The 12894-nt window shown below is 44.4% G+C and overlaps 1 protein-coding gene across 1 annotated transcript in view; it reads right to left on the bottom strand.

The window, feature by feature from the left end:
• The window catches only part of LOC147718194 (extracellular calcium-sensing receptor-like), a 129124-nt gene that overhangs the window by 18566 nt on the left and 97664 nt on the right, over window positions 1-12894 (bottom strand). Inside the window, exon 6 of the mRNA XM_086967158.1 lies at window positions 5143-5266. Coding sequence (XP_086823284.1) covers window positions 5143-5266 — 124 coding nt within the window. The remainder of the gene's footprint in view (window positions 1-5142; window positions 5267-12894) is intronic.

Genomic DNA, 12894 nt, shown 5'->3' with positions numbered 1-12894 from the left:
TTTTCCAGTGATAGGTGGGGCATCTTTCTACAATCTGGTGTTGGGGACATGGATAGATATGAAAATAAAACTCATTCAGCTAGACGTAGAACCAAGGATAATCTGACTAGAGGTGAATGACTAGCCCTGAAAACTTTGAGTACGGAGCAAGACATCATCATAGGAGAGGCAGATAAGGGGGGCACTGTCATAATCATGAATAGCACGGACTATCACTATGAGATACTGATCCAGTTACAAGACAATTTATGTTACAAACTATTGAGCAGCAACCCCACAGGCCCTTTGACTCTGCTTAAGAACAGTAACCATGCTGATTGGCACACGCAAGGACTCATAGATGAAGACGAGACTCTGTACATGAAAGTTATGAGACCCACTTTTCCATAGATGTAAACACTTCCCAAGATATACAAACAAGCCTCATTTCCCCCAGGGAGACCGATTGTCTCAGGAATAGGAGGCCCTACAGAAAACTAGCAGAGTTCGTAGACTTGTTCCTGAACCCTATGGTCAAAAATCTACCCTCTTTTAATTGAAGACATGAAACACATCCTAGGTATCTTGGCAGAGGTTCAGTGACAACCCAACATGATCATGGCCACCCTTGATGTGGTATCTCTCTATACCTCAATCAAACCTGACTTAGGGCTTAAAGTAGTCACTCAGTTCCTATACAACAGGCCCGCCAATCTTTGGGAACACACTTACATGATCGTCTCCATGATGGAAATCATACTTTATAACAATTGCTTCATGTACAACTGTCAATGGTACAGAGAAATCAAGGGTGTACCCATGCGCCCTAGGTTCTCTTCCTCGTTTGCCAACCCATACATGGGGGTACTTGAACCGAAGTGGATATGGGGGAAGAAGGGAGCTCCATGGACAGATTGCATCATATACTGGGGCGGTATATTGATGACTGCCTTCTTCTCGCAAGAGAAATTAGAAACATTCTGTGAACACCTCAACTCAAATGACATGGACATGCAGTTCACTTGTCATTCTAGCCTCACCAACGTAACCTTCCTGGATGTGGAATTATATGTGAAAGGGAACACACTACAGATCAGACTATACCGCAGGGAGACCTCTTGCAACTCTACCCTACATGCTGCAAGTTTTCATCCCATACACCAGATACAAGCCATTCCATATGGTGAATTCACTAGAGCTAGAAGGAATTGTAGCGAAGACACTGAATTCGAGAAATGCTTGACAGATATGAAAAACAGATTTACCAAAAGGGGATACAAACCACTCAACATAAACAAATCAGCAAGAAGAATTGAAAAAATTGAAAGAAACATGACTCTTCGGGTCAAGAATAAGCCCAAATCGATTGAACAACCAGCACAGCTCATCGAAGATTACAATGAAGTGAGCATAGTAATGAGGAACAGTTTCAATAAACACTGGAGAACCCTATGAGCTGATAAATCATTAGAGAAATTCATCACCACAAGACCTCAGATCACCTTCAGGTGTGGCAGATCCTCAAGAAACAGACTGAGTCCCACTGTTCCATGCATGACCACTATCCCTTCCTGGCTCACTCCACACACAAAACTTTTTTTCAAATGTGGCTGTTGTACAACATCAATTGTAATATCAATTGTAACACCAAATATGTTGTATACCTTCTTGAGTGCACATGCACAAAGCAATATGTTGGGATTACCATAAGACCCTTGAAGGAATGGATCTTCGAACATGTCAGGGCTATGCACAATGGGGATGCCAGATACCCTATGGCTATACATGTTGCATCCTGCGCAACACAAGGACCTCACAAGAGACTAGCATTCTTTGGAATCGATGTCACAGAACCTAGTATCAGGGGAGGCAATCTTGAACTGAGACTGAGAAGGCTTGAGGCAATTTGGATAATGTGTCGACATACAGTGAAACATGGTCTGAACATCGAGCATGAACTTCAATATTTAATGGGCTCCTGAGACTCTTCATCCACTTCACTAGGAGTAACAGTATAGAATAATTGTCTCTTAACGATTCTACTTCCATATTGCCTACGTCATTTTGTTAGTGTTTCTATGTATAGGCTCATCTTGATATCACTGGTCTTGTTTCTATTCCTTCAGAGGCCCGATCCACCTGAGCCTGTTACATCACTTGAAATGTTTGTTTGCTATCTGAACTTGTGCCTTTTCCTGTCAACAGTTTTGAACGATCCTGTTTGATGTGTTGCTTTCTACTTTGTAGCGTTTTAGATGTACACCCACTCATGATGTTGCTGCACAATTTGTTTCTCCACACTTGTGAGGGATGCTTGTCCATACAGATTCCACCTTTAGTTTCTATTCATCAGGTTAGTGCTGCTCCGTTGTAGTCGACTCAATGACACCAACATATTGAACATACCTAATATACCTAATGTTGGTTGTTATTTAATTGTATTTTGATATATGTGCAAACTCTTTTAGATGTCTATCCTGTCCATTTTCATTGGTCCATGTTCTCTCCCTGCCTATTTTCAACTTACTGACTTTCCCTCCTTGCTGCTATCTGGTATTTCTAACAGCCATCGTGCCTGGGGTTATTAGCCCTTACGTTTAGCTGGATCCTATCCCACACCTGGTTAGTCTTTTACCCACTCCCCTTTCTCGGCTAACTATGGGGCGGTTTGCTTGCCGCTGCGTATGTTCCTGAACCCTACAGAGGAGTCTCAGTTTATGACCATTTTCCCCTTCTTTTAGGTGCCCCGACTGCACAGACGCATCCGTCCTTTGCGTTGGTGTTTTCAGCCTACCTTTGAAACACGGGGGAAGGACGACCCTTGCCTTCTCCTTCATTAGCTCTACTTCTTGTTACATGACCTGTTATGTTATGTTATGTTATGTTATGTTATGTTATTGGTTTTTATACCGCGCACAGCTGCCCCAGCAAAGGGGCGTCCTGGCGCCAGGAAAGGTAAACACAACATCACAGAGCGCAGCAAAGTCAGGGAAAATTAGTTAAAAAGAAAAGTTTTGATGGCACGTCTGAATAGCAGTAAATCCTCCATAGCTCGGATTTCACTGGGAAGAGAGTTCCACAATTTGGCCGCCACTACCCGGAAGGAGCGGCCACCCATCCTGCTCAGCAGAAAGCGTGGAACAACAGACAAATTCTGACCCATCAATCTCAAGGATCGAGAAGGAACATATGGGGTCAGTAAATTCATCAAAATAGGTGGAGCCATACCTTTCAAAATTTTAAAAGCTAGGCAGAGCACCTTAAACTCGATCCGACGAGCGACAGGCAGCCAGTGGAGCGATTGCAATGCTCTGGACGCCGAGCAACGACGGGGCAATCCTAGTACCGCTCTTGCGGCGGCGTTCTGCACTCGTTGCAGCCGCATGAGTTCTGCCTTGTTCGTACCTGCTAGTAGGACACTGGCATAATCTATCCTGGATAGGATCGAGGCCTGAACTACAAGCTGTCTAGTGGGGGCATCGAAGAATTTAAGCACCGGCCTGATACCCCTGATTATGCCGAAACAGGAGGCAGCCACCCTCTTAGTTTGGCAGATGAAGCTCAATGTAGGGTCCAGCCATACCCCGAGATTTTTTATCTCGACGGCAGGAGAAGGAATCGATCCTAACTCGGGGGGCCACCAGTTGTCATTCCACCATCCAGGTTGCTTTCCCACCACCATCACCTCGGTCTTCTTTGTGTTCAATTGGAGGCAATTTAGGTTCATCCAATTGGCCACCGCACGTAGCCCCTCACAGAAGTTGAGGGCGTCCACAGCTGAGTCCCCACTTAGTGTGACCGCCAGCTGCGTGTCGTCCGCATAGGACACCATTGTCAGGCCCCAGCGTTTGACTACCGCAGCCAGCGGGCTCACATATAGGTTAAAAAGAGTGGGGCTCAAAGATGAACCCTGTGGAACTCCCAAGGTGAGCGGGTGAGAGGTGGATTTGCCCGGTGGTATCGCAACCTGAAAGGATCTGTTGGTAAGGAAAGAGTGGAACCACCCTAGCGCTGAGCCCCTAACCCCAGCTTCCGCTAGCCTCCGCAATAGGATCTCGTGGGACACCGTATCGAAGGCGGCACTCAAGTCTAACAACAAGAGTGCCGCTGTTCGTCCGGTGTCCAGCACGGAGCGCAGATGTTCAACCATGTATAACAAGGCAGTCTCCGTGCTGTGGCCTGCACGGAATCCATTTTGCGTGGGATCCAAGATGTTAGCTTTGGCAAGATGGTCGGCCAGGATCCTATTCACGTGGGCTTCGGTGATTTTAGCAGGCCACGGCAGCAGTGAGACCTCTGTCCCGCTCGCCCGATGGACCTGGGAACAGAGGATAGCCCTCCGCCCACACAATGTCCTTTGCCCTGAGCTGGTTTATTCCATTCTGATCACCTCCCCATTCGTACAGGTCGCCCTGATACGCGGACCTATTAGTCCGTGTGTGCACTCATTTCACATGATACAGCTGAGGATTGGCGATCCTTCCTTGCCATCCTTTCTTCCGGTTTTCACCTGTGTTTTATTATTCACAGACCCATCCAAGTACCGGCTCGGAAGGATCACCGGTACTGCGGCGAGTACTCCTGATGCCAACCTTCATGATTGCATAACAGAAAGTACTTTGATTCATGGTTTTTACTCTAGTACCTATACTTCATATAAGTGTGAACAGGACCTGGTTATAGGTGCAGCATCTTGTTAACATTTCTAGATTGATGTATGATCGTTCTGTGTAGCCAGTGAGTCGCCTTCGATTACTGCAGGGTCTATATCTGTGTAATGACTTATAGAGTGTGAACCCAGCTCTGTATGAAATGCAAGGGTTGGATAAACTTGAATTACTAGTAGTAAGTGAAACCCTAGGAAAGATAAAGGAAGGGGACAGGGGTCTTCTGCATTATGTGTCCACGAAATGGAGCTGTTTACTTACAAGTGTTATGTGTAAAGAGCACAAAAAACATATCCAGTCCAGTTCATCTGATGCTCCCAGAGCTGTTGTTCTACTTCTGCTGAGTATACAGTTTTAAGCCTAGACAAGGCAGGGGGCCCTCTCTTGCTTGCATGGACTCAGCGTTATGCCACCATGTTATCAGCTCATCAACATGTCAATGCTGGCCTAACATTGTACTAGCTTGCATATAATACTAATAAGACCTTATTCTCACCTGTCTTATTAGAAATCTCTCCAGCAGGGCAGGGGACACAGTCAAAGCAGCAGATGGGCTGCCCTTTCCTCGCAGCCTGTCTGAACCCAGGAGGGCAACTCTCGCTGCAGAAGGAGCTGGGGACCTGATATCAAAGCAGAGGAAAAGTCAGAAAAATAAAGCCTCACTCAGAAACAGGGAGAGTAAACAAACATAAAAGACAAACACATGCATACACTAATAAAGACAAACACACACTGCACACACAGACAGACAGACACACACAGACACACGTACCCCCACACACACACCCCACACACACACACACAAATGCTCTCACACACACACTTACCCAGATCCTTGCTGCACATCTGGGATTTACGTACTATACAAGCACTGTGACACAGACGTGCAAATGAACCCCTATGTATAAGATATTTGATGCTTTTTTATGTAGGGTAAATAAATGACATTCATAAAAGGCACATATCTGAGTGAGGAAGCTGTGCTTTTTGTGTCAGTAAACCATTAACTAATCATAAAAACGTGTGTTGAACTGTAATTGCCTTCAGTTCCAGGCATGTGCGGCAAAGTCTGACTGAGTGTCAATTATTAACTGAATTGTGATAGAAAGGTGAGATGGCTCAAAGTGCGCATCCTATCTGCCCATACTCACCAGCTCTTTACATTGTGCTGTAGTGACGCACTGATTCTGTGATCTTGAGTGACGAAGAGCTGTCAGCTCCTCACGATTCTCCCAGCACAGGGATCTCAGCAGTTTGAAAGGTGTGTGCTGTCAGTGGTTCACAGCTCTCACAGGGCTCAGATGACACATTTGTACCTTAGTATTAGGATCACTCTGAGGAGCCGGCAGTACTAAGATCACAAGGTGCAGCCTCGAGTGCTTAGAGAGCGTGGGATGTGGGGACCAGGTAAGCAATAAAACCAACAGCTGCATGTTGGTAAAACAGGTTGGATAGGGAACGCACATGGGCAATGCAGAAAAGGAGATGTGGTACACCACAGCTCTGGCATTTTTTGACCACTGTACCCTTTGCAAGTAGGCAACGCAAGAGTGGTTTGGTGGCAAAGCCTGAGACTTATCTTTGGGCAAGTTTGGGACTTTCTTTTAAGACCCTAATAGCTTTTGGTCCAGGCAAGGTAGTTCAGGGATGAATGGTCCACCTCTCTTGGCCCTTTTTATTGTCTCTGGAGCAGGTCTTCCCAAACATTTTAGAATCACAGCCCACTTTTTAAAATGACAAACATTTGTAATGCACCTAGCTTTAACAGGCATGAGTTGGGGTGTTTTTCTGATCTAGTAGTAATTATGCTTTCAAAATGCAGTGAATGAAAACATTCACATGGTCTTTAATTTGGTAAGTCCATTGATATACTTTTATCAGACTTTTGCTGGTTTGTTTGCATGGATCCCAAGTCGGACACCTTGGTATACTTATGATGTGGACACAAGTGCCCTTCTAAAGAGAGATTTATAGGTTCTCAAACCAAGTCAAATCTATTATAAAGTCTGAGGTTGTTAACATGCTAGAGTTGTGGGTGTTTGAGCCCGGTGGTAGTGCACGGGGCAGGTCCACTGGTTCTGGCACCAAATCCAAACCAAATGATTTTCTGTGTGGACTACAGAGTTCTAAATGAAGTCACAGAGACTATTGCTCTCCGCATGCCCAAAGCCTAAAAGCTCATAGACAAGTTGGGGGCTGCCAGGTGTCTATGTGCATTTGACTTCACTTTAGGGTGCTGGCAGATAGGCCTCACATAAGGAGCTAAAGAGAGGTCAGCCTTTTCAACTCCTGAAGTCCACTTTCAGTTCAGAGTGAGTGATGTCCTTTGTGTTGACAAATGCACCTGCCACCTCCCAAAAGTTGATGAAAAAAGTTTTTTCATGTTTGGAAAGGGTTAAAAATTGGGCTACTGGTTGAGGGGGTAGAATGCTTCCAAAGCAACATCCACAATCCTTTTTTAGGGTGAATTAATGAGCAAACCCCAAATTAACTGGTGCGTAACCCTCTCATAGCGTTGCACAAAAGCTTTAAAGGTTTAACCTCAAGGCAATGTGTAAAGTATTTATGCACCACTTCAAACAGTAATGAAGTGAAACAACAAGGAAAAGCTCACAAAAATTTAGAAAAATAGAGTCAAATGCAACATATAATTTAAAACCAAAACAACCAAAATCTAAGCACAAAGCACTAACTGTGGTTGTCTAGTTGCACCGGGAGGAAGTCATAAGTTTAGGCTGACCGTGTTGGAGCACCAGTCAGCTATAGGGACCAAGCTAGTTATGATGCAGAGTCTCACGTCAAGGGTGTGTTGTGCAGTTGTGGTTCTTAGGAGCTTCGTGGCTGCAATGCAAGGTTATGTGTTGTCATCAATGATGTCATTGATGAGGGCCTTATAATGGGAAGTCCTGCGTTGAAGATGCATCATGCATTGGCTGTTTCAGAAGCAGCTGCGAGGCTCGCAATGCAGAGTCTTGCATTATCATGGGGGATGCCGTCAATAAGGGGCTTGGGATGCAAAAACCTGTAAGGAGAATTTATTGTGCAGAAGCGGCTCTTAGGAGGTTGCTGGCAGCAATGCAAAGTCCTGCATTGGGGATTCGTTATGCAGTGGTCGCGATGTGGAGTTTGGTGTCTGACATGTGAATTTTGCTTCCACCACTGGTGGGCTGGTAGTGCACCTTGCAGGTCCAGACTCTTGTGGCACCACTTAAAGGATAAAGGACAATTACGCACTTATATAGCGCACGACTACCCGGAGGCATCTTGGCTCTTGTACGAATACCGCCGAGGAACCCTTCCTGGCCTTTCCCTGTGAGGAGCCCACTTTTGGGCACCCACAAGGTGAAGTCAGGCATCCTCAGCATTGTTGAGATTGCAGAGATTAAGCAAGCTATTGCCCAGTGGTGCAGAGTGGGGCTCATGATCAGAATAGGCACGAGGTGAGAATGATCAGGTCAGTGGAATTTGAGCCCGAGACCCGCCGAGGCGGGAATTGAACCCTGGTCCCGGGCAGACTACTGCATCAGGGTCTGCAGCTCTAACCATTGAGCCACACTTCACTTGGGCGGACAGTGTTCTTAACTACCAGTGTTCAGATGATGGGTTGAAGATGGAGGAAGTCTGATCTGTCCCTAAGGCTTCTGATTGGGAGTAAAGCCAACTAGCCTTTGGAGTCACTCTGGTTTTCATAGGAAGGATTTGATCTGGATCCTGGGTACAGGATGCAGAAAAAATCATTCCCACTAAGTCAGGAATGCAGCACCGCAGCCCATCAGGTCAGCAGAGAGGCAGTCTTTCTTGCAGCAAAGCAGCACAGCAATTCTTTCTCTGAAGTCCTGATGTGTACTGAAGAGTTGGGGTCTAAGGTCCAATATTTACAGCATACCCACTTTCTAGTAGAAGGTGTTTCTAGAGGTTTCTATCCCCTGACTGAGAATGCTCAGGCAGAGCCTTTGTGATGTGCATGTGTGGTAGATCACAGCTTCTCCGACTTGTAATGTCAGAGGGGTCCTTCCTGCTAACACCTAGGTTCACTTTTTTCTCTCTACCTGGGAGCCAAACGCAAAGACCAACTACCAGCTACACCTAGCCATGTGACCCAGGAACAGGCTGCAGACACCAAATAGTTGTGTCAGGAAAATGGCAACTTTCTAAACGTGACATTTTCAGGATTGTGACTGAAAATCTGACTTTACCATTAAAGAGGGCTTTTAATTACCATTTTTTATACACCAAACACAACCTGATTGTCTGCTCCAAATTACAAGTTAACACTTATTAAATGAAGTATGGGAAACCAAAATTAGCCTATGGGAGAGTTAGGTGGTGTAGTAGTGAAAAACAAATTCGAGAGTTATTTTCTATCAGGACATGTAAAGCTTAAAGGTACATGCCCAGCATCTTAAACACACTGTTCAGGGCCTACTTTAGGCATGGATGCATGTATTAAAAAGGAAGGTAGTTGGCAGATCGAATTGGCAGTTTAGAAATGACAGACTCAAATGGCAGACCCGGGATATTCTTGTCGTACTACTTACGTGGGTGGGACAGTCAGTGCTGCAGGCCCACTAGTAGCATTTAATTTACAGGCTCTGGGAACATGAGGTGCCACTTTCCTAGGGACTTACAAGTACATTTGATGTGCCAAAGGGGTATGAGCCAATACTACCATGTTTAGTGGAAAGCACACAGACACTTTAGCACTGGGTAGCAGTGGCAATGTGCACAGTGTTCTAAGGCCAACAAAACCAAATTCAGAAAAACATAAGAAGGGTGGTAGGCAAAAGGTTTGGGGGTAACCCTGAAGAGAAGCCCAGGTCCAACAGAATATATATAAAAAGCTATGATCGTTCAATTAGCTAGATCTCAACTAGAGGAGTGCCACTACCCTAACAAGATCATATGAGAAGAAAAGACAGGTAGGCCTCAACCACATCTTTCTGGCATGCTTCATCATAGATGATCCTGTCCCATCTTGGTTAGATAATACAATCAAGGTGGTCTCTAGCTCAAGGTGAGGGAGATCCAAGAAATCTGTACTGGATAGAACTGGGATCAAGAAAATGTTAAAACTTCCTTGGTTTGGTTATGGGTATGGCAGGCACAAATAAAACTACCTACTAAATTTAACAGATGTATCATATATTGTTCATCCTTTCTTCCAGCATATTTTGCCCCCTATCCTTGTGCCTTCATCCGGGTAACCTGGATCCCATGTATATCAAGTTCCTAACAAGACCTGTGCTAAATGTGAGAAGGTCTTACCTCCTAATTCCGTCCAATATAAGCTGTTTGTGGAGAAAAACAGAGGTAGGTATTCTAACCACAATAGCACTGCAAATTAAGTCCTTTTATGTTCTGATTGTCACCTTGTATTCCAATGCAGGACATAAAAGCATAGGATACATGTGAGGATTTTAGTACATCCAGGTGGTATAGCCTATTACCCTACATTCTAGAGATTCGGGCTCCATGTGGTGTGGTAATTTACCCTACATTGTGGGGGTGTGCGCTTCATTGCAAATATGCATACAGCCCATATAGAGATATTTAAATTGTGTTTTGTGTTATAAACAAGAGCATCTTACAACTTTTTCTTTCACAGTCTCTGTACTACTCTACACCAGCAAATGTGTTTGATAATTCACTTTAAAGCTCCTCTTACTTTGCAGTCAGAGAAAGAAAATAAACCACCAAACCCTAAAATAACAAGCAGAAGACACAGCTTGACACTTATTTATTTCTCTTTCGCTTGTGATTCACTAGTGAGTCGTGACCTACAGTTGGGGAAATGCTGCTCCGGAGGGAAGAAAATACTTTTTCCCAACCCCAAACAGGGGGATGTTAAAATAGCACTAACCAATGGTTTATGGGTAAAAGCCCTATGTTCAATTTGTCTTCCTTAAATTAATTAGGGTCAAAACTTATTGACTCATATTTGACCCCATACTGTATCTGTGTGTATGATAGTGTAGGAAATGACCATCCTTTGTGTAGAACACACACAGATTTGCTGGCTGAGGAGCTCTGTGCACCGCTCTCTTGCTAACGAGTAGTAAAGTGCCTGTGCTCTCCCATTAACCTCTTCGATGCTAATGACAAAGCCAGTTCATCATGGGCATTACCTGCGCTACACGGATGACGAGCTGGCTTTGTCACGAATAATGGGATTCATAAAATGTCAGCACCCAGCGGGGAAAACCCATAGCACCCAATGTGTTAAATGTGATTCATGCAGAGTCACCTCATAGGCTGCAAGCCACTCATCTATGCCATCTCCTACCACATAAGTAAGCTTTGTTTAACCTTGTAGGCCCTGTGGGAATTCAAGTCCATCTTGCGCTGGCTTCTCCTATGGGCCAGCAGAGCCTTATTTTCCTTTAAGCCGAGGGTCAACTGTATTGATTGGTTTTGTAATACATAATTATGGAACTGAAACTAAATTATATCTAGACTCATTTTACTAAATATTGCTTAATATACATACACAATCATCAATAAAGTTTTTCTCTACAACATAGATTGCAACTCAAGTAAAACTTTTTATATTACCCATCACAGTTAGGACTTTCAAATCTAATTTTGTGTACTTCTTTTGCGTTAGACTTTTAGGAAACAATCCATACCTTCCTGTAATACATTTATATGTTGAACTATAGTGTCTAATGGATAATCACTGACCCATTTCTGACAAACATTACCTGTACTCTCAGTGTTAATATCTACTTTATTAAACTTAGTGTCCATTGTGTTTGCACGTGTGTCCGCCGCAGCGCGGGAAAATAAAAGGCAATGGCAAGCCTGTCTGTGCCCGTCTGCGCCCATACGGGTCCAGGGGCAAGACACCATGCCCAAACTCTCATTTACACCTCTGAGGAACTTAGGGCCCGATTCACAGATCTAACTTAAGAAAAAATCCTAAACCTACTACTATTTTGGTATTCGCAAAAGGCACTTACTCATTTTGGTATTCACAGACGGCACTTTCTCATTTCGGTCTTCACATAAGTTAGGAGTGCTAACTTTGGGACTCCTAAATGCCTTCTGTGAATACCGAAAGTCTTAAAGTTAGGATTTTTCTCAGTTTAGGAGTCCTAAAGTTAGGAGTCCTAACTTTACTACTCCTAAACTAATAACTTCTGTGAAAACCAAAATGAGTAAGTGCCTTCTGTGAATACCAAAATGAAGAAGTGCCTTCTGTGAATATCAAAATGGTAGTAAGTTTAGGATTTTTTCCTAAGTTAGTTCTTTGAATCGGGCCCTCTGACAACACAACTCGGTGTCATACGCACTCAATCCAGTTACATGGGCGCTTTTTAGCCACAAAAATACCCTGCGGACACAGAGATCCTTTACTGAAATCTTAGAACCTACTTCCCATAACCCCCGGTCACTGGGAACTAATAGACTCAGGTATTCGGCACTACGAAAATGCTTTCTAAACACCCGTTCTTTAGTAAGACATCAGCTTGCATTTTTTCTCCTCTTAGCGTCTGACAAACCAGACATCTTCTTCGTAACAGAAACCTGGCTGGCACTTGACTCCACCCCTGACAGTTTGGTTGCACTACCTAATGACTATTACATACTTGAAGTTAACAGCCCACCAGGAAAGGTAGGCGGCGGAGTAACAGTGATCATTCACCAAGACCACAAATTCACTGCCCTCACCTCCTAAAGTCTCCCTGCAGTAAATAACATTGCCATCAAATTAGAGTCTGACTCTGCCCTGCTCATCTGCGCTCTGGTCTACAGGCCTCCGCAGCACATGCCCCTGTTCCCTCTTTCGCTGAGTAAAACAATTGCCAATCTGGTAATGAATTACGCTAAAATACTATTAATAGGCGACTTCAACTATTGGTCTACTTGGCGGGCATCACTCTGCTAAATTGACTGATCCCCTAACCAACCTAAACTTTGTCCCGCAGGTATCCTCAGCCACACACTTTAAAGGTCACATCTTGGGCCAAGTTTGGACCTCTAATCTAACAGTGTCTACATATGGTCGGATCATCACCTAATAAAATTCACAATAACGATCCTTACCAGCAGCAAAAACCCCACAGTCGAGGGGGGAATAATTAGGAACTGGAATTCCCTTAACAAAAGGAAATTTCAGGACACACTGGCCAGCTTCAACCCAACCTTTGATCCTGATGTCAATGAATCAATCTATGAGTAAATCAATACATTTGTAGAGTGCACTACATACCCTCGAGAGTCTCAAGGTGCTGGGGGGAATGGGGGT

This window comes from Lissotriton vulgaris, chromosome 4_1 (genome assembly GCF_964263255.1).
Source record: "Lissotriton vulgaris chromosome 4_1, aLisVul1.2, whole genome shotgun sequence".
Lineage (NCBI taxonomy): Eukaryota > Metazoa > Chordata > Amphibia > Caudata > Salamandridae > Lissotriton > Lissotriton vulgaris.
This window is presented reverse-complemented; position numbering and strand designations above follow the sequence as displayed.